Here is a 25944-nt window from a genome sequence, read left to right as displayed (position 1 = left end):
ACCCCTTTGAGTATTCTTGTATTTCATTTAGTTGGTGTGATATTGAAAATATCGGTTTAGATAGAATGTGATTTTTTATTATTTAGCTCACAGTCCAATTGTTCAATGTTACATGTATATTTTAAAAAAGATGTTGCAACTTTTGTCTATATTGATATCTATCTAATCCAAGCCTAAATCGCCCTCCATGCCGCCAACATCGTCCCAGAAACGAGAAAAATCCACCCCCTCAGCCTCAAAGATTTCTTTAGCCTGCCTCATCGTATCGCGCTGACGCTCCGGAGTAAACCCACCGGGCCGCGTACTCTCGTACTGAACCAGTTCCACCCAACGGAAAAATAGATCCTCTTTGTCCATAGCCACCAGCTTCTCGCGAAAGGCAAAGAGCTTGTCGCGCTGCTCCTCGCGGCCCTTGACGGCCTCGTCGGCCACACGCCAAATCAACCATCCTTCGTCATCCGTGTTGACTAGCACCGCGGTACGGAACTCGTCGAGTTGTATGCCCTGCCCTTTACTCGTCAAATCCACCAGCGTGTGTGCGCGCACCATGGCATCGTACTCCAAATCCCAGTCGGCGTCGATCAACAGATATCCGCTCTTTGCCAGCCGCTGCGGTGTCACGGCCGGTACGACTCTTTCGCGTACGGTCTTTTCGTCATCGTAGATCCAGCGGTTGCGTGGCAGGGTCGATGTCCAGGCAGTCCGGCTCTTGCGGACCACGATTTCTCGCTCGCGAAAGCCGATTTTCCGGCGCCAGTATAGCGGGCCTTGCACGAATCGGATGGGCCAGAATAGAAACAGAGTGACGAGGAAATAGTCGATGGAGAAAGTGATTGTTCGGCGCGCGATTACAAAGGCTGTTTGGAGCCATGTCTTGGACGATAGGTCGACTGCGGGACCGGGGGAGAGGCCCAGCGCGGTGGCGAGGATGTCTGGGTAGACGTAGATGCCATTGTAGATGCGGTATGCGATGAAGAGGACGATGGCGGTGTTGAGCAGGATCGGGACGACGAAGAGCTGTCTTTTGAACTCGGGTTCCTCCTTGTCAATGTGCACGAGGTAGATGTCCTTGGGGGATAGTTCCTGGAGGAAAGGGTCTAAGCTTGACGGAGCTTTGACGAATGGAGTGAGTGGTTTTGCGGTAGGTTTTGTTGTTGTTGATGATGATGACGACGACTGCTTGTCTTTGGCAGATCGTCGCGTTGTTCTGGCCATGGTCGTGTGGTCGGATGTTGTTGAAGGTAAAATAGTTCTAGACAAGGATGGCCCGACCAACTACATGGAATCAGCCGACCACAGTATTCTTCAATCCTGCCGCATCAATTCCTCCGTTCTAGCGACAACAATCAAATAATTTACAGGAGTGTAATTGTATTACGTCTATCATCATCAATTCATCATAGCATAACTGAAAAATACCATAGAGACGCATGTTTGCGCTTTGCTTCTTCTAGACAAGCTCAGCATACTAGACCGATTTTGTCTAGCTCATATATTCATGCCTCAGGCACCACATCAGTTATAGATTGTTTGAGAAAACTATCAAGGTCAAATGCATCGTGAACTTGATCAGAATACGTCGACCACAGCGCCGAATCAATAAAATTAGTCCAATCAAGCTCTTGACCCAGGTCCAGGTCTTCTGCCAGCCCCTGGAGTTCTGTGTCTGGCTCAAGCTGTGGTTGATAGTCAATACACCGAATATCGTTCAATTCAGCCACCTTGTCACGAAGAAAACGAGTATGGCTCGCTGCACGCGCAGCTGCATCAGACTGTCGACCGCCAAATTCAAAGGCCGCTAGAGCAAGGTTGACGTGTCTCAGTACTGTCTGACGCGCGTAAGATGGATACGCCAGCATGAATCCGATCAATGTCAGCACAGCATTCCACTGGTACTGATACAGCTCGCTGGAACCGTAAAAGACATCGTGTTGGGACATTCGAGAATGGATTATGCGAATGGCAGTCAACGCGTGCTGGGCTGCCGTGGCTACGTGCGACTTAGCGTGATGGCTCTTTTGTAGCCCGGATGGTGTACTAGGGAATTCGATAAAGCTGCGGTGCAGACTGATTATGGTATCGTGGTACTGCAGCTCTAGAAGAGTATTGAGCTGTATGTCGATGGGTAGGTGAGTCATGTAATCGTCTTCTTCCACTCCCGGTGAAGCAATGTCCCCGGGTAAAGATGGACTCAGGGCATTCAGGCGAAGATGTTTGAAGCTATGCTCTTTCTGCACAGCTTCCTTCCAGTAGTGTATTAGCTGCATGTTTTCTGAAAGAACACGAGCGCGTGTCTCTATATCATGATCCTTCTCACGCGCCATATTGTGGGTGACAGAGTCCAAAACCGCAAGTGCCGCACACGTCAACCGGAGAGAATAAAAGTAGTACGGAGAACAATTCTGACCGACCGAAGTCATAGATAGCGAATATTGTAGCAGGTCCTTTGAAATAGCGTATTGAGTTGTCACTGGCTTTCCGTGGTATCGTGAGCAACGAAAGTCAAGATGCACCAGAGTCCACCAAATGGGGGAACGCTCAGATTCCTCCAGAGCCAGACCGGGAAGACCGGTTTCGTCGAGATTGAGTGACTGAGCCATGCGCACAGCGAGCCCAATTATATTATATGCCGCATGGTGCTGACCTGTGTCCAGGAGATACATTGTTATGATGCAATAGCATTTCAACGTTATGACCGAGGGGTCTGAAAACATGGTATATTGGGTGCAGCTTGCCAGACATCGCTGGAAATAGGGCATGCCCACAACTCTAGACCGCCTATTCCCAGTGTCGAATTGCTTCCATTGCAGTCCCAGGAGCCGAGAATGAAGGCCCGAATGAAAGACAAATTGCATGGTGTACGCGGTAATTGCATCTCGAAGGGCAACGTATTCAGGCAGCGAATTTGAAGGCTGCAAATCCTCTTCACAGATTATAGGAATCTGTGGGTGCAATCGTGTCAAAAATATCGAGATCAGGCGATCTATCTGAGTAGGCGACAAGTCGCACTTGGTAGACTCGGTTTCCTCCACGGTGCCAGGACAGAATGGGGATCTGAAAGGACCAGGATCGTCATTGTGCGGTATGCACTGAAGAAACACACTCGAGCAGAACGTGTTTATCCGATTGACAAACTCCAGGGTCGAGTCTACTTGATTGTTCACAGGAACAACCTGCTGCTGCAGGGCTTTTGATCCGCTGGTGCAAACTCGGTCTATGGGAGACGCCCGCGAGGGAGATTCTTTGGCCACATCAGAAACTAATGCGTCTCTATTGGAACGTGCGTGTGTACGCTGGGACCGACTGCAGACTGCCTTGTTTGCCACGCATTGGGCGCATGGAGTAGATGCATCGCAGCGCACACGATGTCGCCGGCAGAATTCGCAGGCCCGGTCCACCCGGCGACGCTTGGCTATCGACCGAGGCGGTGCAAAATTGTAGAACATATTCAATTAGTGAAACAGGGGCGGGGGGATGATGGGTTGGAACTTGGATGTTGATGAGTTGAGTGGGAGGTGATTCACCAACCAGAAGAACCGGAACTGGCAAAATGCGGTAATCCAGCATCCGGAAGTATTTGTAATTGTATTACCGTATATTGTATCCATATGCTTGTGATAATTGTGGGTATTGTGTACAGTACTGTAAATCGGAAATGCGCTTAACTCCTTATGGAACAATCCGGCAGTTGCGATTGGCTGGAAATATCTATATAGTATATGTATATGTATTGATAATCAATTCCTTCACGACATAAGGTTGTTGATCTCTATAAAGACCAGACCCTGTTTCCAATTTTGAAGCACATCACTTCTTCTTCTCTGCTCTATACAAGCTAATAACCGATACATCATGTCGCACAATATTCTCGTCACTGGTGCCTCTGGATACCTCGGAGGCACGCTTCTCGCCCGTTGGGAGAAGAGCAGTCTCCCTCCATATGGGCATTTGTATGCCCTGGTTCGTTCAGACGAGCAGGCACAAGCCGTCAAGAAGTATGGGGCGGAACCCCTGCAATGCGATATCCACGACCACGAGAATTTGAAAAAGGCCATTATTGACAAGGAGATCTCTATTGTATTCTTCCTCATCGATTCCTTCACTGATCAGCACCAACCACCCATCATCGAGGCTCTTGCCGAGGTGAAAGCAAAAACGGGAAATGAAGTCCATTTTGTACACACCGGGGGTGCGAAGCACTTTAGTCGACATGCAGGCATTCACCGTGATGAGCCCTTGCTTGATACCGACCCAGAGATCTACGACATTTTGAAAACATCTGTCTCACCGCATGACTATTTTCAACAAGTACAATCTCTTCGAATCCGATGATTTGTTTGGACCATGTCTAATTGTTTTTTGTACAGACTACCAGAACAAACATCAGCGTTATTGATGTGTGCCAAAAGCACGGTGTTAGAGGGTACATCTTTGCACCGTGTATTGTATACGGACGCGGAGAGGGGTTCGGGAACCAGGTCTCGATTCAAGACGTTGCCATTGTAAAGGCAGCCGTAAAAGCTCGAAGAGTATACAAAGTCGACACGGACAACCCGGTGCGTTTTTCTGATACCTTCGGGAAAAATTCACATGAATATCATCAAGGCTGATGAGTCCCAGACCTGGCCTGTCTGCCATCTCATTGATAACACCAATCTTTATCTGCAAATGGCGCGAAACATGCTGCTCAGTCGTGATATGGGCTACAACAAGAATGGTTTCTATCTGGCTGCTTCCGGCAGTGTGTACTGGAATGACTTGTACGCTTCCATGGCCGTGGCTTTGGCAAAGCGCAATCGTGTGGATGATGCAACTGTGGCGCAAGCCGACGATGCTGCCCTAGTCACCATGGGGGAAGCGCTTGGGGTACCGGCATCCCTCGTTCCTGTGATGTTGGGTGGAAAGTAAGTAATCCGTGGTGCCATGCGGCGATGAATTCTTTGCTGATTTTCTTCACAGATGTATGTTCACGGCAGTGAATGGAAATCAAATCGGTTGGAAGGCTCAGTACCCCCCAAAGCACATTCTCGAGGCAGCTGATGAAGAAGTTGAACTGATCTTGGGAAGTCTCGATGAAAAATAGGCCACTGATGATATATCACATTTCATATCATAGTTATAAACTCATTGGAGAAAATGTAAAAATGTAAAAATGTACAAAAGCTTCGTAAATATCCTCATCAAATAGTCATATCACTGTACATCCGCTCCCAGACCTGAGTCCTCATATATATGTCGGCATGCGATGCATCAGGAATAACAATCATGTCCGTATGAACATTCTGTATATCTCCCGAGATTTTCTTGACGGTCTCTGGCCCAAAGAATGCATCGCCTTCCGCAGTAAACCAGGTGAGGTCAATAGGACTGCCCTTGTACAAATTCACCAAGGTATCATTGGTGATGTCTTTAATTCTCGCAAAGGTCAGCGCGTAGTCTAAATCAAGTCTCTCTTCTCTCCTCTCTGGATGACTCTTCGGGTTGAAAATATGTTTAAAGACAATCTTCTCGCGCTCCTTGGACACAACAAGTGCATTCAGGGCTTGCTCATTGGGCTCGCCCGTAAAAACGCTCGCCACAAATTTGCCAATCCAAGTGTTTCCAAGAGAGGCGTCCGTTCTGACGATTGTTCTGAATACGGGCTGCGGCAGCGTACACATGGATTTCAAAATCTTCGATCCGGTGTATGGTGTCGGAATATGGGAACAAATCAAGAACAAATTTGTCACCCTTTCGGCACCGACATGCTGTGCCAGGTCGAGCTGCTGGTAGACGCCTGCAGAATGTGAGGCAATGGCAAACCGGCCAATCGATAAGTGGTCCAAAAGCTCAACAGTGATGCGGGTCAGATCGGTGAGCATCTGTGGCCCGCTGCGGGCGACATCGTTTCCGCGCGTCCATCGATCAACACACAGAAGCGACAGTTGCGGGTGTGATTCCAGGAATGATTGGTAAAAATTGAGGAAGACCGAGCTATTGCCAGCTCCATAACAGAATAGTAGGGTATGCGGGGCGCCTGGGTTGAGATGCACGTAAGACACCTGCTGTCCGGGATGTGAGCGCGAGTCAAAGAGGACTGGGTGTTGAATGTCCATGGCCACATGCAAGCGTGGGTTGATTGAACGAATATTCGATGGGAAACAGAGCCGGGTTATGTATCTTACCAAGATTTCCTATCTTCAGCCACCAGGCACCAACAATAATGCAGTTCTAACCAGCTCCGTAGTTAGTCCGCGAGTCAGTTGAAGCTAATCGCGGCGTGTTTGCGCCTTTCCCTTTCGGGACAAGACAAACCGCGCAAACAGCCGGCGCGATCTATGGATCGCGATGATGATCACAGTACTTGTACGCCCTCTTCGACCTTATCGTGACTCGTGTACTCTTGTTCGAGTGGTCTGTTTTATGGCTGCTTTGTTTTTTTCTGCGCAGTGACTATGCTCTGCGCATCCTAACGCCTAGGAATGACCTCCCTCGACCAGCGTGGGACTGCTCGGCGCCGTACCCTCAAGCAGCAACAACCACAGCAACAACCACAGCAGCTCCCCTCTCCTCCTCTTGCCTTTCGCAGGGCGCAGCTTCCCTCGGACCGCGACTACTTCTTCGAGCCCGAACACTCCCGCATTCCTTCTCCCGCATCCTCCAAATATGGTGTACGGCCGCGCTCCAGTTTCAGCAAAACCAGGACACTGAAAGACGCGTTCGAGGCAACGTCGCGAGCAACAGCCATGGATAGCAACGAAGGACACAGCCAGCCTATTTCGATTGGTGGTCGCACGCCAAGCCCAAGCAGCAGGCGACAACGCGATCACTCGTTACCTTCTCTGGCTGAAGCCCACAGCCCCCCTCCCGCCGACTTGTTGGAAACCTATCAGAGAATCAACGACGCGGATGACTTGGCAGATCTGGTGTCAGAAGATGATCTCGGTGGTTACTCTCGAAGAAGCTCCAAGGAACGGCGAAAAAGGGAGTCTTCTGGTTCTCGAGATCGCCAGAAAACTCAATTTGAGAACGGCGACAACGACCTAACGCCCAGTTTTAGCTACCTCAACGATATTACAAGCGATTCTCAGCGCGGGAACTTGTCTACCTATAAGCGTGACGAGGAGCGCTTAAGACAGGCGACTGCCAGTCAAGTGCCGATTTTCAGCCGGGCCAGTGTCGGAACGAGAGCAGACGACCTGCAGAGGCGCGAAGCGGAACCTGTTGAAGAGAAAGTTTATGAGACTGACGACGGCCCGCAGCCTGCATTGAACGTACCTAAAAGTTGGGGAAATAAGTCGAAAAACCATCGACAATGGTTGAGCTCGATAGCGAGGCAAAATGGAACTTTGTCTCGTGACAAGACTCCTCGCCGAGGTGACGGTTTTGAAAAAAGGACAGAAACAACCATAAGAGACGCTTCCAGGTCACGTAGCCCTCTTTATAGGCTGAATACGAAGGAGAGTGTCCCAGTTGGAGATGCAATTCCCAACACCCCGGTCGTTGTATTCAAAGGGGGGTATACAGATCGACCACAAGCTATGCGGAGTGATTCTCGCGACTTGCTTCGCAGGCTAGCTCGCACAGAAAGCCCTCCACAGACTGACACTCCTGAGCCAAAAAAGCTAGATGATCAGCCTCTCCCAGACAAGACGCCTGTAGTGATTGGCGCCTGGGTGGACACGCCTGTTACTGTCCGACCAGCCCAAACAATTGATGAGGACTTCACAAAAGAGCTTGATTCTCCTAGCAAGCCCGGATCCGAGATAAAAAGAGACTCGACAAAAACACCTACGGAAAAAGACACAAAATCAACCCACAAACCAGAGCACAAACCGGAGCACAAACCAGACGCAAACGTCGCAAAGCAACCAAGTCCAGAGCTTGTAAAACCCAAACTACCTAAAAGTGCCTTAGAGTCAGTCATTGAGGATGCAAAATCAAACGGCAATCCATTACATTTAGGAGACGACACGATCAACTCTCTCCAGGGCCTTATGGATGGTTCCGAAGGTAAACCTTCACGGTTCGGAGACCTAGACGACCATGATATCAAAGAAGATTCCGAGGCAATTGAATTGGAAGAAAGCCAAATGGACTCGGAGAAATACTTGCAATCCGTGGACCGTCTGAGTACCAAAATACAGTCGATCATCCACAGCGTTCACGACGCTCAAGCCGGTCTCGATGGACTTGCGGATTCTATTGCGCCTAATATTGGAATCCACTCAAGTCATAAAGATGGCAAACCCTGTAAAGCATGCGGAACCTCGCGACATAATCACGGTGGCGAGCGCGTCTACCTGGCCATTCCTATTCCTCGTCTCTGGTACAGAACTGCCGTCTCGCAGCGTCTTCGTCTGACTTATATCGGCTGGGCCTTGATTTTCCTTGGCATCTGGTACATTTCTGAATGCCTCATGTGCGATCAATTCTGCCATCCAACAGTTGCTGAGGTGTGCGAGGGGTATTGCCTACAGCCTGATGCACCACAGTTCCCCTTGACCCTCCCAACAATGTTGTGGCGTTGGTCCCATCTTGCAACGATTCTCTCTCCGGTACTCACCGTTTCGACCGCTTTTATACGCCTTGTTGCTCAGATCCTAGGATTGTGGGATGGATATGTCGATGACAGCAGCCCCCTATCGGAGACAAATTTATCTCTAGGCGAAATTGCCATCGGAAACAGCTACAGGATAAGCGGTATATCGGGGTTATGGTCTCGATCGGAGAAGGACTCGCCGGTGTTGACATCATCTGCGGCCCCATCTATTTCACTACCCACCCCATTGCAACAAGTTGCTGACGGTTATCAAATTTATGGACGTGCAAGTGAAGGACAGAGTGCTGATAGCATAGATGATGATGAGACGTTGTGAAACTAGTCTCTTCTATTCTTCCGTCGAAAAATGGTCTCTAGCGCAATTTCACTTCATGCACGGCACAGGTGTTTTCTTATATTTCAACGTTGTTTAATCGTTTTCTACGATTTCTGGGTGGCGTGCGATTTATTTAGTCTGCTGCATTATCATAGCTTAGGAATTGGTAGTTACAGGCGTTCTTTCTTAGCTAATATGTTTGGAAACAAGCATCAATGATAGTTCATTTGCTCTGGGCACAGGGCACAAGTTTGAATATTTCAGTTTGTATTTAAAAGGATGTTCAATATTGATATGTGGAAACCCCTTGTCTAAACATACATAATAATAGTGGTCGGTCCCTATAGTTTCGCCTTGACCTGCCATTCTTCGATAAGTTTCTTTTCCGCAGTCACCCGTTTCACCTTGCTCTGCTGCAGTGCTTTCTCAATATCCAGATCACTAAATTCATGAATCTCATCCAGCGGAACCAGCTTAGTTGAGTGCCATCCAAAATGATGAAAAGTCGCAACCCCAACATTTCCACGTCGCGAGGAGGAAGCATCGATAGCTCCCGCGGCGGCATCCAGACAGAACTGAGAATAAGACTGGAAGAAGAGCTTTGTGGCCGCAGTGCCGGCCATAATCAGTGCGAAGCAGTGCGGCATCCCTTCGAACCAATCGACGATGGTCGGCACGCCGGCTTGATGGAATTTGCGCGCGGTCAGGAGGCCTTCGTCGGCCAGGCCCTCTTCGCCAACAGAGATGAAAATAGGGGGTGCGTCTTTCCAGAGTTCCTTGGGGCAGGCGAGGGGGGAGACTAGTGGGTGTGTCACCATGCTGGCGTTGCAGTATATGTCGCTGCGAGGTGGGTTCGATGGCCAGACGTCGTCCGAGTCATGGGGTGGCGGGTGATAAAGTGTCTCGACCGGTTCGTGGGGAGGGTCTATGTAGTCATATTTGGCGTTCTTTTGGATAGAGGGCATACTACGAGTGATATCACACCACGGCGAGGACAGTGCTAGACCAGCTGGTAGCTCTATGGGAACATCTTTCCCATGGAATTGTACCGTTGGTGCCGATCTTTTGAGAGTCAAAAGAGTTTGCAATAGTGCCAGACTTAGATTTCCACCGGCGGAGTCGCCAGAAATGACGATCTTGTTTGCTGGAATAGGTTCGTGGAAAGAGCCAGGCGGGGGGTGGATGAGGCTCAAGTAAGCTGTGAGAATGTCTACCAGGGCAGCCGGGAATGGGTTCTGAGGAGCTAGTCGGTAGCGAACAGACAGAGCTCTGGCACCTGTAAGCTTGCAGAGATGCGCCAAGGGCACTCGATGGGTGCACGGGTCCATGAGACTATCACACGGATTAGCATCGGTTCAAAATAGATTTCTAGGTTTGGCAAAGTCCATACTATAAAGCACCTCCATGAATGTAAAAGATGACCATATCAGACTTTGCATCTGCCTTTAAAGCGAGATACTTCTCTTCCTCGGAGATTTCTGGCTGCAGAGCATCCTTTTCAACGCCACTGCGATACCCAGTCCATTCGGCCTCCACAGACAGGACTGGAGGGGTTTCAAATGTCTGAGACTCGTCGTTTTTCAGTTGGTTGGCGGCATTTATGACAGCTTCACGGACTGCATCGCCTGGTGCTGGTAATTCCACCTTTGATATCCACATGGGACCCTTGATACCGGGGTCTTTCATTGACTGACGCTGCTGCTTGCCCACGGGCGTAGAGATGTCTATGAATGATCGAATGACTGCTATCGTCATTTCCGTGCGCAAGTCTTGCTTTCCCGACACAGGAGACATATGCAGGCCATGCAAGACCAGCGTTTTAAGAATCAGCGGGATTCTCACCAGCATTGCCTTGAGCAATGCTGTACGGTTGTCCAGAATCGACATTGCGGGATATCTACCAGGACAACAGCAACACCACAAATACCGAAACCTCGAGAATAACGAGAGTATGCGTGATATCGCAGAAGTCAAATAGACAAGGCCATGGCCAACAAAGGGATCTGACAAATAGATTTCTGGTGAGGAGAACTTCTTTGTAATAGGAGCCTCGGCACTGAGCCGCCAATCACAGCCCACAACTCGGTTAGCGCCGAGTTTTCGCCATGCAAGGGCGAGGGCGACATCATCGACTTTTGACTGAATCAGATCGACCTTTCTTTATGAAAAAAAAAGTGATATTATATTTAACTGTCACCCAAGTTGTATGTACGTGTATGCATTCCATATATCATCTTCGGTGCATCATGTCGGCCCCTGGGAGTAACTACCAGCTTTTCCCGGGCCATCAAGGCGTGGCTGCGGCGCAGGGAGCCTTAGTCTTTCAGGGCCGAGTGTTTCTTTATATACCGCTGCCTCTTCTTCTTTCAACCCTGACCTTGTCGGATCCCTTTGTATGAGAAATTGCTGGACACGCTTGTCCGCCGACGGCAGGTTATCGGTCTGCTGGCGACGCCCTGCGAGTAGACGCGCCGACTTGATATTAACTTCCTGGATTCGTCGGTCGAAACTGCTCTGATTCTGGGTTATCCACGATGCTTGCGCAAAGCCCCCAAAGGCGACGATGAGAACTATGAATGTGATAAACGTTCGGTGCGAGACGACCTGCACTTGCTTCGGCTGGTGCCGGTTATGGTATCTTTCCCAATCTTCCCAGGTCCCATTGTGAAATACCGAGGCATCGTAATCGGCGGGTTTGCTGTATGTCTGCGGATATGCTCTCGGGTTTGGGTGGTCTGGATGGCACTCCCATCCGGAACCGTCCCTGTCGTAGGCATCTCGTTTGGCCGGGTCGGATAGGATTTCGTGGGCAGTGACGATCAAACGGTAGCGTCGTAGCCTGACCTCATCTGATACATTTTTCAGTATCGGATGGTCGTTATGCTGGTTATCCGGGTGATAAACCTTGACTAGCTCGTAATATCGTCGCTTTGAGTACGGAGCTGTCCGTTCTTGGCGGAAGATATCGTATGGCGTAAAGGAAGAATTTGCAGGCCAGGATAAGTCGGCTGGCGATGGGTCTTCTGCTATCGATGCATATCGTCTGCAATGAATGTGGTGGAAAGAAGAATACCGGACAGTGCGAGTTGCTGGTGACTGGAAGCGGTAGACACGCGACTCTGGGAAATTCAAGATCGGCACAGCGGAGCCAAAAACACTCGGCTGCAGGCGCATTGTCTCATCTCTTCTCTTATTGCTAGGGTTCCCGGTTGAATCGCCCTCGCGGAAAAATATGGCAAACGAGGAGTTTCAAAGGGTTGGGACGATTGCCGGTGTCAACTGGAAGGGTGCAATTGCTTACTAAGGGCGGTCCTTTACGGAATAATAATATTTAGTTACAAGTTGTTTATTAGATAGCTAATTGATTAAGGATTTATCTATAGAAAATAAGAAAATAGTTCTATTAATTAAAATATTATATTTCATAAAATTATTAATCTAAATCTAGATTTTATCTACTTGGAAAATATTTCTGGCCGCCAGAGGATTTCAGCGGGGCTTAATCTTGGGCTCTGTCCAATAATGAAAATGAACTGTAGCAAAAATAGAATTAAGCGTTTGTCAGAGAACAACGGACTTTGACAGCCAATGGATCTGCATCAGTAGCAGCCAGTTCTTGGCTCTTGTCCATTCATTGAGGGTCTGAATCCCCCTCCTTTTGATATTGACTCTGCACGTCACATCAGTGCCCTACTTCTAGCCTCTTTTTCTCTATCAACACGGCGATTAGCCATAGTAACCGCTATCCCATATACTTTCAATCTCATGGGTTTCCTATCCGGACACCTAAACGAGGGAATGCATATTAAGCGACTATTGCCCATGCAATGACATGGTTGCTCAGATAGGCACAAGGTTCGAGAGTGACTCGCAGACGGTTGCAGATGGGCCATTATTACATTATTAGCGCCGAGAATTAGCAAGCACTCCTGACATGTCTTCAATATCCAACGAAATGATTTTAATTTCTATACTTAGATGTCTAGCCGCCTACCAGTTTCACCATCTTAAGTTATCGCCAAAAGAGGCGTGATCAGCAATGCAAGTTCTCACTAAGAGGGGAGGAGTGGCAAGATATAAAGAGGTAATAAGCTGCCTCCAACAGAAAATGGCTTTTGCTATTAATCATAACATCCCCAAGTTCTCTCAATGTGAAATCGCTGGAGGATTCAAGTTTATAGTGTTATATACAGGGAATTTTCAATGACTACATCAAGCTGCCACTCTAGGGCTATTGTACCCATGGGCCATATCGAGAGGCTAATCCTTTATCCGATGGGGCAATCATGTAGTCTTTGAGATTTAGTAATATATAGCATTTGCCCTGCCCATGTCGTTTTTGTGTATTTTGCGGTGAGTTAACTGCCTGTACACGTCTTAGTATGATGGACCATACCTACGTTCCGATCCACTTTCTAACACTTCCCATTACATGTATCACTTGTGGTCTTAAACCCTGTTTAGGTGCAGAATTGCACATAGGTCCTTTGATATGACTGTTGCTACATGGATCTTGAATATTAAGCATTTCAAAAGGAATCGTTTAAGCTCCGCTCGTAATCAGGCAATGCCCATTTGACCATCCACTCCGATTTTAGCACCTCTTCGGCAGTCGGTCAGTCTTTCGGCCGGAATGACAGCATTCGGCGCATCAAATCCAGAAACGCAGCTTTCTCGTTTTCCCCAATCTCGTCTCCCACTCTCCGTCTCCATTTCTGCACACCGACCTCAAATGACTCCTGAAGCGGAGGCCATCTATTTTCTCTGTAAGATTCCGTTGGACACCCACCCTCGTCGAAAAACCGGGGGCGTCCTTCCCAGCGCCGCCACCATTCCAAAGGCATAGGTCCAAGTACATCGATATGTTGCGACACTATCTCATCTTCGTGCACGAAATCAGTGCTAAAAATGGGTTTCATTCCGACAATCTCCCAGATGGCCGTAGCCAGACTCCAGATGTCTGAGGGATATGCCAGGGGGGTCTGTGATTCGAATTTGGCTTCTGGAGCTCGAAACGCGGGTGGCGTATGGCAGTCTTGCCCAAGACGAGCTTCCGAAGCGGGTGGAAACGCCTCACCAAAGTCACTCAGAACCGGATGCGCGTCGGATAATGAGAACTCCTCTGCATATTTCCCTAGGAACAGTGGCACAACTGCCTTGGATGGGGCATTAGGAGGTAATGGTTCCCAGTCACATCGTGTGACAGGGACCGTCTCGGGCTCACCATACTTTTCATATAATTGCTTGATGGAAAGGTCATCGAAGCTTGACGGGAGCTTGACCAAAACGTTGCCTAGATGAATATCTAAATAAACAAGATTTGGAATGTCAGCTTACTGGTATGAAACTCAAGTAGATGTCGTAATCGTATGACAAACCTCCGTGGACATAGCCTTGAGAATGTGTATAAGCAACGGCCTGTGTAAGTCCATATGATAATGCTCGAGCAACTTTAAGGGGGAAAAGACGGCTAAAGGAGATTTCTCTCAGGTTTCATTGTGCAGGGGTCACTGTGTAACACGTATGTTCTCCATTAGGACCTTGCTCTTTGAATTCATCTAGAAAAACAGGTACTAGACCATGCCCGGGGTGTACAGGCGAGGACAGCGGAAAGGGAGCAGACAAAGCCTTGAGAACTTTCGTCTCACGCGGAAAGGAGTCTGCTATATTGACCTTGACTGCAACATATCGCTTCAGGTGAGTATCTAGGGCAAGCCAAACTGTCGAATAGCCGCCAAAGCCAAGTTTGTCTGCAATGTGATATCTGTCATTTAGCACATCCCCGACCATGATGGGATGATACCCCCCTGGCTCATAGTTTTCGAGTGTCTCTACACCCTTGATCCAGTTGTACTCGATGCGATGGTTCTCGGCCATTGTGGAGCCCAGTCGCGCGAAGTATACTGATTTGAGCTGTCGATGGCGGAAAAGGGATTGGAAAACTGGAATTGAACGTCGACGTGAGGTAAGTGGCATCCAAAATGACACAGGCCTCGTAGATATTCTCGAGCAGCGAGTCATGGTATGTCGGCGCGATTGTTGAAAAATATTGTTGAAACATGAACATGTCTCTTTGTAGCTTTAGCTCCGATTAGTCATCTCTAGCTCGAAGTTGTCCATTTTACTTAAAATCCTTATTGCCATTATATTTATAAACACGCACTACTTATATTTTAATATGCTAGCATTAAGAAGACCCACAATGTCTAATTATATCACAAGGTTATTTTTAGGTCCTGAGCTATGCTCCTAAGGCTGTTGATACCAAAAACCATTGTCTTTTGATTGACCTAGAACAATAATTTATAATTTACTAATCGACAAATAGGCTTTATAGTTAAATATATATATAGCAATATAATGCCACAGGGATTACATGAACGGATATAATTTGTAGATCAACGAAATATTTTAACCATAATTTTGAATTTTATGTATCTAGGGGAAATGGCCACATACTCTTTACTTCGTCGAAGGATTTCTGGGTTTTGGTAACATAGTACTCGAACAACATCTTATTCCGAGACTTGAGTTTATCCAATTCACGCTCAGGAGAAACCCAGCCTTCATCGTCGGTATCCAGCATCTCTTTTGCGAATTTGCGCATATCGTGCCATTCTTCGTAGATAGCGAATTCCTGTTTGTGCTGCGCGATTTGTTCTTCAGTAAAAGATAAGCGAGAACTTTCCGATGCAAGTCCTAAATCTTCTTGGTTGAGAAATATCTCAATTAGGACTTCTCGGAGAGGTATTAAACCCTCATCCCAAGTCTCCCCACAACGGCGGAATATCTCCTTCAATTCTGGAGTAATTTGCATCCCTTGCCAAGCCTTTCTATTGTTCAAGAAACTCGCGACTTCATAAGCTTTCGTCCACGTTGCTTGCGCTTTGTTATACAGTGCCATCTCCTTATCTCCCTCATCCAGTTCCTCAAAATCAGCAGGAAGTCCTGGCATTACTTGGCCTTCCTGATACTCTTCAGGAGAGGTTAGGAAGATGGGCCATCGAACTTGCAAGAATGTGGGATTGACCACAGTATTCTGCCAGTCAATTATCCCAGTCACAGTTCCTGGGTCATTCTCAGAGACAAATATGTTGCCCATGAGGAGATCGGTGTGCCATAAAATTGGTTGAGCTTTGTCCGAAAACTTGGGGCTATCTGCTATTGCCGGCAGAGCTATTTTTGCCATGTGAAGTAGTGAAAGATGAACCTCAGTAGAACCACGTAGAAATGATGGACACTGCGTATTAGTACGCTGATTGACTTTGAACGTTGAGCGGTCGATTAAAGACTCGCCCATTTCGCGTAATGTTCTCACTATACAAAAACAATAAGCAATAATAACCACTTACATAGGAGAGACAATACTTACACGGGCCACATTGGAAATCCGGAAGAGACTGAAGGAGCCAGGAAGGTTCACAAGAAGGACCTATACAGAATTCACCTTTGGAGTCGATAGATGAATCCAGTGGTATTCGCTCAGTCTCTTTCAGAGCACTCCTATAGTATAAACTGCCATATGCCGGAAATGGAACCTCAGACAGTTCACGTTCCCATTGAGTGAGACGCTTGATCAAAGACAACCGATTATACTCGCCCATGTCATCCCATTTCTTGAAAACCTGTACACCGGGAACCTTTTCCATAATGATATATTCTGCGCCAATTGGATTGGATGCATCAGAGCTCCAAGCTAAAACTTTGGGAACGGGAATCGTTGTATGATTTCGTACTAGATAAGGCACAGGTCAACGATGCAGGTTAAATTAAGTTTTAGGGATTCCATCTTACTGAACCTTAGCACAGCGACTTCCGATGCCGTACAGTACATAGGCCTCCCTGCATTCGGACATGGTATCTTGACAATGTACTCCGATGCATCCTCTGTTGTGATAAGCAATGCCTTGCTAAAACCACCCTCCATCTTTTCAATCTTCGAAACAGACGATTTGACTGGCGAGATATTTGCAATCACGTCACATAGTTCTTCAATGTTGAAATGAACATAACGCTTTGAAATTTGAAATTTATCATCGCTAAGAAAGCGTCCATTGGTGTATTGAAACAGTTCCTCTCTGGAAATCGGAGCTCCTGCTGGGTTGTTAGTACTAGACGAGATCAAGCCTTGTTGATACTGTTGGATACCTCGACATTTGATAGAAAGCTGCCTTCTTGCTATCGTATATAAACATGGCGAGCAGATATGGAATCGCCCTCTATGACCTTTTGGGAAATGTCGAAGAACTCGAAACATCGTTATAGTTGTAAAATGATTGACAACTCCTGGGAATCGTATCTTAACGATAACGACCAACAAGCCCCCGCGTCATATGGCCACTATACTCGTAGACTCAAAGTAGCCATTATTATTTGTTCGATTAGGAACATTTCTTATTTGTAGCTAACAAACATGGATTAAAAACAATCAGTTATGAAAGAGATCGGCTTAGTTAGACATGTTGCGCTAGCCCAATGTGGTATGGTGCACTATTTTTCAAGGCCGCGGAGTTGACGCAGAGCTCTTTCACATTTCAATCGCTTCATTCAAAACACACAATCCCCGCCATGTCGCCGTCGCCAGACAGGGACAGCCGCGAGCGGCCACAGAGATCGTCTCGCCAGAGATCTCCAGACCACAGACAACACGAACGAAGGCGCCACGACCGGAGCAGAGAACGCCCCAGAACTCACGACGACACCCGCAGACGAAGATCTCCTCGCAGAAGCAGCCACAGAGATGGACAACATGGCGACGAAGAGCGAGACGAGCAGCCCAGAAGACGCACAGAGCGCTCAGGCAGCATAGAGGGAGCTCGCAGTAGCAGGAGGCATAGGAGCCGCGAAAGAGATGACGAGCACCGTCGCAGGCGACACCGTGATCACCACAGGCAGCACGACGGCGATCGCGATCGCGATTCAACTCAGCGTGACCACCGTCCAGGATCTCGCTCGCGAGACCGGAGAGAACGTCGCAGTCGCTCGCCGCAAGCAGCCCCCGTGCGGTCGCGCGGCCCGTTGCCATCGCAGAACGACGCATTCCAATCCACAGACGAACCCAAAGACGGCACACCGGTGGTTGAGAAGGAGAAGCCCAATTTCACGAATACAGGGCGGCTAGCCGCTGAAAGCAATACTGTCACTGTCAATGGCGGTTCTGTTGTTTTGAAATATCACGAGCCAGCGGAAGCACGCAAGCCACCGGCCAAGGACGACTGGCGGCTCTACGTCTTCAAGGGCGACGATTTACTGGAGATGGTGGGACTGAATGAACGAAGCTGCTGGCTTATCGGCCGGGAAAAAATGGTGGTTGATTTTTCGATTGAGCACCCAAGCTGCTCAAAGCAGCATGCCGCCATCCAGTTCCGCTACTTGGAGAAGAAAAACGAGTTTGGAGACAAGACAGGACGGGTTCGGCCATATCTTATTGATCTGGAGAGCGCGAATGGGTCCATGGTGAATGGGGATGCGGTGCCTGGGGGGCGATACATCGAATTGCGGGACAAGGATGTTTTGAAATTTGGACAGAGCTCAAGAGAGTACGTGCTGATGTTGTCGACGGAGTGATATAAATATATACCAATAACATTCAATGTGGACATGTATAATTTATGAAAAACAAAGTTTGAATACTCGCTCTCAAAACCTTCCACCTCCTAGTATAACATATACAACTTGAGAACCCCCTTTTTTTTTCAATCTCTCAGAACTATGGCTTTATCTGGCTCCGAAGCTCCTCAGCCTTTCCTTTAGCTCGACCTTCCAACTCGGATGCCTTTCCCTTTGCCTCACCGGCCACCTCCTTGGCCTTGCCCTCTGCTTCATGACCTTTTATTCCAATGGTCTCCTGTGCCTTTTTGGTTACTTTTTCTATTCGCCCATGACCCATATCAGCATATTTCGTTTTTTACTATAAAAAAAAGGAGCTAGGAAAAAACAAAATACGTACCCCCCGTCTCAATGCCCTTCACAGCAGCATTTGCTACTGTTCGATCAACCTTTTTGATTGTCTCCTTAGTAGCCTCAATAGGCCCTTTTTGCGTCGCCCGGGTCGTGGAAAAGGATCGATAGGCAAGGACACTAGATGGGGCGACAATGTTCGTGGCTCGCGCGGTGATGAACGGAGCGGTGCGTGTGAGGAAAGACATTATTCTGGCGGAATAGATGATCTCAAATAATTCAATATTATTTCAAAAAAGAAACAAAAATAGTGATGATTTTATGTTGGATGAAAGAGACGTGGTACAGTTATTTACAGAAATTCAAATGGGATTGCCTATATATCAAAAGGAAGACCTCGCCAGCCAAACATACGTCATCAAAATTAGACTTCATTATGATTGGACATCGAAATAAAACATTACAAGAAAGAAAATCGTTAAGTAATGTGGTCAGAGTTGCGTCGTCACTACGTAGTTGGAAGGGTCCATCACCTGAAAAAGGGTTAGCGCGGGAACTTGGCTTTTAGCCTTTTAAGCTTCTTGTCCAATGCCGGTAGATCGGAATAGGGTTGGTTGGCTATGACGTCGACATCTACCCCACACTATCGACACCGATGTATATATAGCATCTATGTGAAATAGTACCATATACAATTCCAAGGAAATAAGAGAGAGACAATATTTTTTTAAATATTAGTTAATCATAGATTATATAACCCGAATACCCATTTAATGACCCCCCTTCAAAATCCCGAAAAAAAAAAAGCCCACTCTCCAATCTATAATACTGCCAACATAGGGGGGGTATCATCCACATCTCAAGTCATTTTTGTGTGTTTTTTTCCCTTTCATCCTTTTCATGCTTTTCAATTTTTTTCTTGTTTCCTTTTTGTACTCCAGCAAATGCATGCCCAGGCGGAAAAAGACTCCTCACACAAATGATGTCCGGCTCATGCTTTCTCCAAAAGAAAAGAAAAGAAAAGAAAACATTTCGCTCTCCCCAAATGATAAGAGTTATAATTTTCAAGGTATACAGAAAGAGACAATAGTGCAAGCAGTCGAAAAAAAAAAGACATATACAAAGTAAACATAATAAAACAACCAGATATAAAAGGAAAAGAAAAACTACACTTATGGATATATAGAAAAATGTCCTTGGACAAGAATATCTGTCAAAGCCGAAGCTTGAACGACACCAAATATAGCGGTGAATAGGGCAATCACATATCTCTAGGGAAATGTGCGCCAAGATGAAGACCCAGACCATGGTAGTCAGGTGCCGGCGGGGAGCTACCAGCTCTCGAGCGAAGTCCCGAAGGAATAACAGGAATAACGGGAGTTTCTAACAAAATAGGACCCGTATCCGAGACTCGCGGCCGCATACGGGGCAGTGGTTGCTGCTGCTGCTGTGGGATGCCAAGACAGTACGTGGTGGTGGTTTGGCGCTCGTTCCACGCGTCAACCCGTTGGCGCGCTTGGTTGACGTCGACTTCGTGTTCGCCAAAGAGGATTCGTCCCTCTGAGTCTGGCTCACCGCCGTATTCGAATCGTGATTGGCGAGGGGCTGTGCTGAAGACTGAGGGAGTTGCCGTTGGGACAACGTACGATTGGCCACCTGGTGGCATGACTACTGCTGTGTTCATAAGAGGAACGTTGTATCCATAGCTAATAGCCGGGGCTTGGGAGATGCTACGCGAGTATGGCACTGGCTCGGTTTGCCATGAATCATGAGATTGTCCTGACGGATCCCGAGACATGGGTGCCGACAAAGGCTCCGACGTGTATCCATCCGGAGCAGGAGGAGGTGGTGATCCCGGCATAATGGCAGAAGGATGAGCACTGGGGCTTCTGCCTCTGACAGGGGTCGGTATCTCATGTATCGCATCCGAGAGAGGTGGTGGTTGGAATGGAGAGCGCTGGGGCGAGAGGAAGCGTCGTTCAGATGTCATTGCAATCTTCTGGTTGAAGTTGAGATCTTCTATCGTCAAGTCTCGGAGCCGGCGAGGCGGACTGGTTGATTGCTCTCGAGTAGAATCAGGAATCGCCGAAGCGTGTCTTGAATGATACCGAGATCCAGGGGCAGATCTAGCATCTTTGGCAACCCTTCCGGGGACCAGAGCAGGATCACTACGGCTGAGCGGATTCAAATGAGAAGGTCTGTATTCACTCGATACCGGAGATGGAATGGAGCTGCTGCTCTGTCCACTGCTTCGTGATTCCATCGAAAGCTCAGTTTGAAGGCCGCCTGGCGTACGTCTCAAAGGGCGGCGAGGTCCGGGGAAAGGGGACTCCCTGCTGATATAAGAGCTACCTTGAATACTCCCGTCCGAAGATGAAAAAGAAGGCATTTTCAATGCTATGGGTGCGGCGCCTTGAGGGGCGGCCACCGTCGCCCATGACCGTTGGTTCTCTTTCTGAGGCATCGGTGCGAGTGGTGGTCTTTTGGCGTCTTCTGAAGCCTCATCGGGATGTGGTTTACGATAAGGAGCCAGTATACTCTGTGCATTGGGATACTTCACCTTTGTTCCGGATGTAGAGAGTGGGCGACTCATTGAACCCTCTCCTTGAGCAGATGATAGCTTCGTCAGCGCAGGAACCTGTCGGTATGACCCGAGATCTCGCCTGAGCTTTCCACGAAACTTGTTCTTCTTGCGGACTGGCTCTTTGGCTTTTGAGGCTTCCTTCTTCTTTTTCACAATCTCCCAGCCTGACTCATCAGATATGGATCCCTCAACCGTAGCAGGCCTTTCGGTGATCTGACTCAGTTGAGATGGGGTTACAGATGGCCGACGGCTCAATGTCTTGTGAGTTTCGCCATCAGTCAGATAGCCATCGTCCTTTTCATCCGTGGATTCTCGGTAGATATGAAGAGGGAACAGCTCAAGGCGAACTTGGTCTGGCTGCTCGGAACGAACCATGTCTAATGGCGACTCGACCTGGACAGATTCATCGTCGCCTCCATTCCACGTAGAACGGCGCGACACGGCGCTGTCTTCCATAGACGACGATGGCGCTGACGATGAGCTGCTTGAATGGTCGAATATCGATTTCTCGTGTCGCAAAGATTCTTCAGAGGCGTTGGGGGAGACACTTGCAATTTCGTTTTTGATGTCTTTGACGGCGTCCTTGAGAGACTGCTTCGCATCTTTGACTAGAGCGACACATGACCGTGCATTGACCCCCCGTTTGTAATGATCCATAATTCGTTCAGCATGAGTCTCGTATTCGTGCAGGTCTTTGACGAACAAGGAACCAGTGCGATCTTTGTTCATCTTGTATCGAGCATTCTCGTAGGATTTGTAGTAAACCTTGGTGGCGGCCAACAGCCACGATAGAAAATAGCCAGGGCCATCTTCTGCATTGCGTACGTTTTGAAGGCCAGCCTTTATCCGCCGTTGTTTGATTTCTTGATCTTGACTTTTGAGCTCGTCTCGACAAAAGCCTTGGACAACGCTATGGATCTTGATCACATCAATTGTGCTTTGGTAGACCCCTGTTGTCGTATCCTGACTGCAATCAGTAAACGACTCGGATGACCATACAGGAGTCACGTTGTCGGGACTGTCGTGTGGTTTGTTAGTGTCATCTGAGACGAACGACCTGGATGTATAAGGATCGGAAACCCTCTCAATAAGTCCATATTGGATTAGCAGGCCCAGAGTAGTATCGAGGTCACCAGGTTCGCCTAGTCGACTGCTCGTCAGAATCTGGATATCCAAGGCCTCCAGTGCACTCTTTCCCCAGGTGAGAAGCCCAACAGGGACATGGTGCCCGAAGAATGCCAGCAAATTGATGAGGTTTAGAGCCTCATAGTGATTGTTTAAAGAAAGATCTTTCATGATGCCTAGGAAGGGTTCTGCTAGTCTCTGGTCGGTAAGATGGGATTGAATATGGTATTTCTCCAACGGCTTTCGTGTAGCTCGCAGCCTATGACTGATAGCATGAATTGCTAGTGGCAGACATTGATAGTATTTGACAATATCCGTCGCTTTCTTCGATTGTTCGGACGTTGGCTTCTTGATATCCAAGTCCTTGAAGAGAAGATGGCGAGCCTCGTCGACCTGGAGTGGCCGCACGGTTAGACAGTATGGCTCGAAGAGCCGCTGTTTCTTGGCCAAGGTCCGGTCAACAGAAGTGTAGAGAATGCTGCTGTTTTTCGTAAATGGCAAATACTTTTTGAAAGCGTTCAGCTGGCCGTCCTCGTCAAAGCCCAGCCCATCAAAAACGAGTAGCCACTCCTCTCTGCTCTCAAACCAATGGCGAACTTCATCCACATAGACATTCGTGCTGGTCGACGATGGCTGTGTGGCATCGCTGTCACTGGTTAGGGCTGCTGCTCGAGCAACGTCCCAATAGCACGTTGACATGGACAGGATTGACTTGGCATCGATCCAGAATACGCCGCCTGGATAGTCTCTGCGGTGACGGTGGACATACTCCCGAGCAAGATGAGTTTTTCCAGAGCCAGGCCCTCCACCGATTAATACGGCAGCCACTCGCTGTGCCCGCTTTTTGGCTTTGAAAAGGCGAGCGTGCAATTCTGACATTTCCTTTTCCATTCCGATAAAGGTCGCATTAGGATGGAAGCCCGGGGGGACGACAAACATAGAGGGGCGCGGCGGAGGTAAATTTTCTACGCTGTGAGACATCCGAGGGATGGTTTCAATAGAAAGCCCAGCGTTGGGGGGAGGAAGAGTCGGGACTGAACTGCCTACAAGGAAAACAACATCAGTCAGGTTGTTCGCATCAAATATTGACGTGGATTTTCTCGGTGTAAAGATACACAAAATGATAGAAAAAGAAAAGAAGAAGAGGACAGAAAATCAAGTGAAAATAGACACGGGAAACATCAAGTCATTAAAATAGAAGTGGGAAGGTACATGGCTTCGCTATACATGAGAGAATTTGTCTTCAGGGGCCTCCTCAACTTCATATGCGCTTAATGTTGCAGGGCTACCAGAATCAGTAAGGAAATGCTGAGGAGTCGTACCCATCCTGCCTTGAGCCTCTCCTCGAGATGCTTTTCCAGGCAAATCAAATGAAGGTGTGGTGGAGTCGATGATTTCGTTTGCTCTTGACTGGTTCTGGAGATGCACGTGGGCTTTCTCCTCGGCCCAACGGCTGGCGATGACCTTGGGTGCATCTCGGGAGTAGCGGACAATAGCCTCGGCGACAGCTTCAAATCCGGGGGAAGAATCGTCCTCAAACTTGGCCATGGAACTATGGTCGGCCTCGATGCCAAATCGTTCGGCACCTTCGATATCGGGAGCCGCGGAGGCTTCGTCAACAATGAATTCCCGGGTGCCCTTTAGATCCAGGGGCTTTGTTTCGTGGAAGAAGTAGATGTGGAAGCGACTGAAGGAATCGTTGAACAGACGGTTGATGTTTTGCAGAGTCTCGTTGTTTGACTTCAACGCCTCGATGAGCTGAGGGGAGCTGTCGAGAAAGCGCTTGGGAAAGACGGCACTGCAAATCTTCTGCAGCAACAGGCCCCATTTGGCGATATCAGAGCCGGTGTGAGGCGTCCCGAGAAACAGAATTCCGTAGGTCGAGACGTAGATGGAGCGAAGATGCCTTATCCGGTCATTCTCGACGCTCCGGCACATGATGATGCATCGCTTGACGACAAGTCCGCCCAGCGAATGGCAGACAAATATAATCGGGCGTTCCAGACAGTTGCGCAAGCTGCGGTTGGCATGCAGCTCGCCAGCCAGCGTTTCGGCGTGATGATGTATGCGATCCCTTGAAGCACCGTCAGTGAACGAGGTGACGTTAGAGTTGTAGCCGTAAGTCAGCAGGCGCACGCGCAGGCCGGCGAGGAAGTCGGGCAAGACGTCGACCGGCCAAAAGGTGTCGCCAGTCTTGCTTGTCCATGTCTGCTTGGGGTGGCCGTTGAGGCCGTGGACGAGAACAACACTGCAAATGTTTGTTAGTATAATATGTACCTGATATACTAAGCGCGTCTCATACGTACTCGACCTGGGCAGGCTTTTCGGGCGAGCTCCAGACTTCGCTGAGGCCAAACTCTTTGATCTTCCGAGTGGTGGTCATGGTCTGGTCGGAAAGCGAGGGCGTTCCCCTCCGAGCGGGCTTTCAGGGAGTCAAAAGAGTTCCATATATCTATCTCTATCTCTATATGGAAAAGAAGCTTGAGCTTGTGAGAGCGCGAGGTGTGGTAGCGAGAAGCAAGCAGGTTGAAGCCACAGAGGCCAGCAAGAGCTAGTTAAAGAGAACAGTGTTGCAGGGTCGCGCAGGCACCTGCTGACTCGAGGAGCAGTGAGCCCAGTCCCGTGATCGATCGAGGCCGGGGATGCGTCACTCGTTGGGGCAGGCTGAAGAATCAAGACGAGCAAGATGCGAGTGGGGTCGAGGGGTATTCTTAGTAAATACTAGCAGCTCACGCAGCTCACTAGGATTTAACCTTTGGTCGCTATCCAGCTCGCTAGATGCTTAGTAGTTGCTAGTTCCGGGCGCTGGCTGCATGCTCTCCAGCCTTGAGCCCAGTTGGATATCGAACTCTCCGGAATCTGTGCTCTGCAGCAGCCGAGATGAGATGGAAATGGCCCCGGATCGATTGCTGCTGCACAGAAGCAGCTGTCAAGTTGCCAACACGCAGGCAGGATATAATACAGAAGAGTAAACAAACATTCAGGGGAGCCGCGGAACGGAAGGCGATCGTTCCTCAGCCACCGGGAGAAGCTTCTTCTGCCCGGGGCGGCTGAGCCCCCGCTTCATTTCTTCACTCCACTGCGCAGTCAGACGGGCAAATGTCTAACGTCACATCCTCGACTAGCCCGACTAGCTTGCAGGCAGCGCATTTCTGCGTGTATCACTGATGTACCACTGCATGACACGGGTGGTCTTTCTGTATAGGGAGGTCTTTGTCTGCCTCAAATCGCGCATCCACGGTCCACAACCCCACGGCCCATGTCTCGATGCTTTTACGCCAAATTTTGGTCAAATCGGCACCCCTGGATCACCCGAAAGCCAAAATCTCAAATAAAAGAAAGAAACACCATTGAACGTAGTCGATCGCCCCAATCAGGTGACGGCGTGACGCTCGAAAGAGAGATCTCCCAACCGGGGTTGCGCCTGTGACTCAGCTCCTGAGCCAAACGGAGATCACCCGCTGCCGAGAAATGACG

At 48.6% G+C, this 25944-nt stretch overlaps 10 protein-coding genes across 10 annotated transcripts; 3 read left to right on the top strand and 7 right to left on the bottom strand.

Annotated features, from left to right (window-relative positions):
• Positions 1-162: 162 nt before the first annotated feature.
• TRUGW13939_03918 (uncharacterized protein) lies at positions 163-1215 on the bottom strand (the record flags this gene model as incomplete). Its single annotated transcript, XM_035487096.1, has 1 exon — positions 163-1215. The coding sequence occupies one exon, from the start codon at positions 1213-1215 to the stop codon at positions 163-165; it is 1053 nt and encodes a 350-aa protein (XP_035342989.1).
• Positions 1216-1496: 281 nt separating this feature from the next.
• On the bottom strand, positions 1497-3446 carry TRUGW13939_03917 (uncharacterized protein; the record flags this gene model as incomplete). Its single annotated transcript, XM_035487095.1, has 1 exon — positions 1497-3446. One exon carries the CDS (start codon positions 3444-3446, stop codon positions 1497-1499), a length of 1950 nt encoding a protein of 649 aa, XP_035342988.1.
• A 406-nt stretch (positions 3447-3852) lies between these two features.
• Positions 3853-5083, top strand: TRUGW13939_03916 (uncharacterized protein; the record flags this gene model as incomplete). The annotated part of the gene is made up of 4 exons (XM_035487094.1): positions 3853-4308; positions 4368-4556; positions 4621-4904; positions 4960-5083. 4 exons carry the CDS (start codon positions 3853-3855, stop codon positions 5081-5083), a joined length of 1053 nt encoding a protein of 350 aa, XP_035342987.1.
• A 97-nt stretch (positions 5084-5180) lies between these two features.
• TRUGW13939_03915 (uncharacterized protein) lies at positions 5181-6095 on the bottom strand (the record flags this gene model as incomplete). Its single annotated transcript, XM_035487093.1, has 1 exon — positions 5181-6095. The coding sequence occupies one exon, from the start codon at positions 6093-6095 to the stop codon at positions 5181-5183; it is 915 nt and encodes a 304-aa protein (XP_035342986.1).
• A 366-nt stretch (positions 6096-6461) lies between these two features.
• Positions 6462-8858, top strand: TRUGW13939_03914 (uncharacterized protein; the record flags this gene model as incomplete). Its single annotated transcript, XM_035487092.1, has 1 exon — positions 6462-8858. The coding sequence occupies one exon, from the start codon at positions 6462-6464 to the stop codon at positions 8856-8858; it is 2397 nt and encodes a 798-aa protein (XP_035342985.1).
• A 341-nt stretch (positions 8859-9199) lies between these two features.
• On the bottom strand, positions 9200-12032 carry TRUGW13939_03913 (uncharacterized protein; the record flags this gene model as incomplete). Its single annotated transcript, XM_035487091.1, has 3 exons — positions 9200-10190; positions 10249-11016; positions 11236-12032. 3 exons carry the CDS (start codon positions 12030-12032, stop codon positions 9200-9202), a joined length of 2556 nt encoding a protein of 851 aa, XP_035342984.1.
• Positions 12033-15288: 3256 nt separating this feature from the next.
• Positions 15289-17053, bottom strand: TRUGW13939_03912 (uncharacterized protein; the record flags this gene model as incomplete). Its single annotated transcript, XM_035487090.1, has 4 exons — positions 15289-16175; positions 16231-16593; positions 16653-16936; positions 17007-17053. 4 exons carry the CDS (start codon positions 17051-17053, stop codon positions 15289-15291), a joined length of 1581 nt encoding a protein of 526 aa, XP_035342983.1.
• Positions 17054-17426: 373 nt separating this feature from the next.
• On the top strand, positions 17427-18425 carry TRUGW13939_03911 (uncharacterized protein; the record flags this gene model as incomplete). Its single annotated transcript, XM_035487089.1, has 1 exon — positions 17427-18425. One exon carries the CDS (start codon positions 17427-17429, stop codon positions 18423-18425), a length of 999 nt encoding a protein of 332 aa, XP_035342982.1.
• A 142-nt stretch (positions 18426-18567) lies between these two features.
• TRUGW13939_03910 (uncharacterized protein) lies at positions 18568-19006 on the bottom strand (the record flags this gene model as incomplete). Its single annotated transcript, XM_035487088.1, has 2 exons — positions 18568-18728; positions 18808-19006. The coding sequence occupies 2 exons, from the start codon at positions 19004-19006 to the stop codon at positions 18568-18570; spliced, it is 360 nt and encodes a 119-aa protein (XP_035342981.1).
• A 1013-nt stretch (positions 19007-20019) lies between these two features.
• Positions 20020-24850, bottom strand: TRUGW13939_03909 (uncharacterized protein; the record flags this gene model as incomplete). Its single annotated transcript, XM_035487087.1, has 3 exons — positions 20020-23510; positions 23757-24715; positions 24774-24850. 3 exons carry the CDS (start codon positions 24848-24850, stop codon positions 20020-20022), a joined length of 4527 nt encoding a protein of 1508 aa, XP_035342980.1.
• Positions 24851-25944: the final 1094 nt, after the last annotated feature.

The sequence above is a fragment of the Talaromyces rugulosus genome, chromosome II (genome assembly GCF_013368755.1).
Source record: "Talaromyces rugulosus chromosome II, complete sequence".
In the NCBI taxonomy this organism is placed as follows: Eukaryota; Fungi; Ascomycota; class Eurotiomycetes; order Eurotiales; family Trichocomaceae; genus Talaromyces; species Talaromyces rugulosus.
The sequence above is the reverse complement of the archived record's forward strand: the minus strand, read 5'-3'. Positions and strand labels throughout refer to the sequence as shown.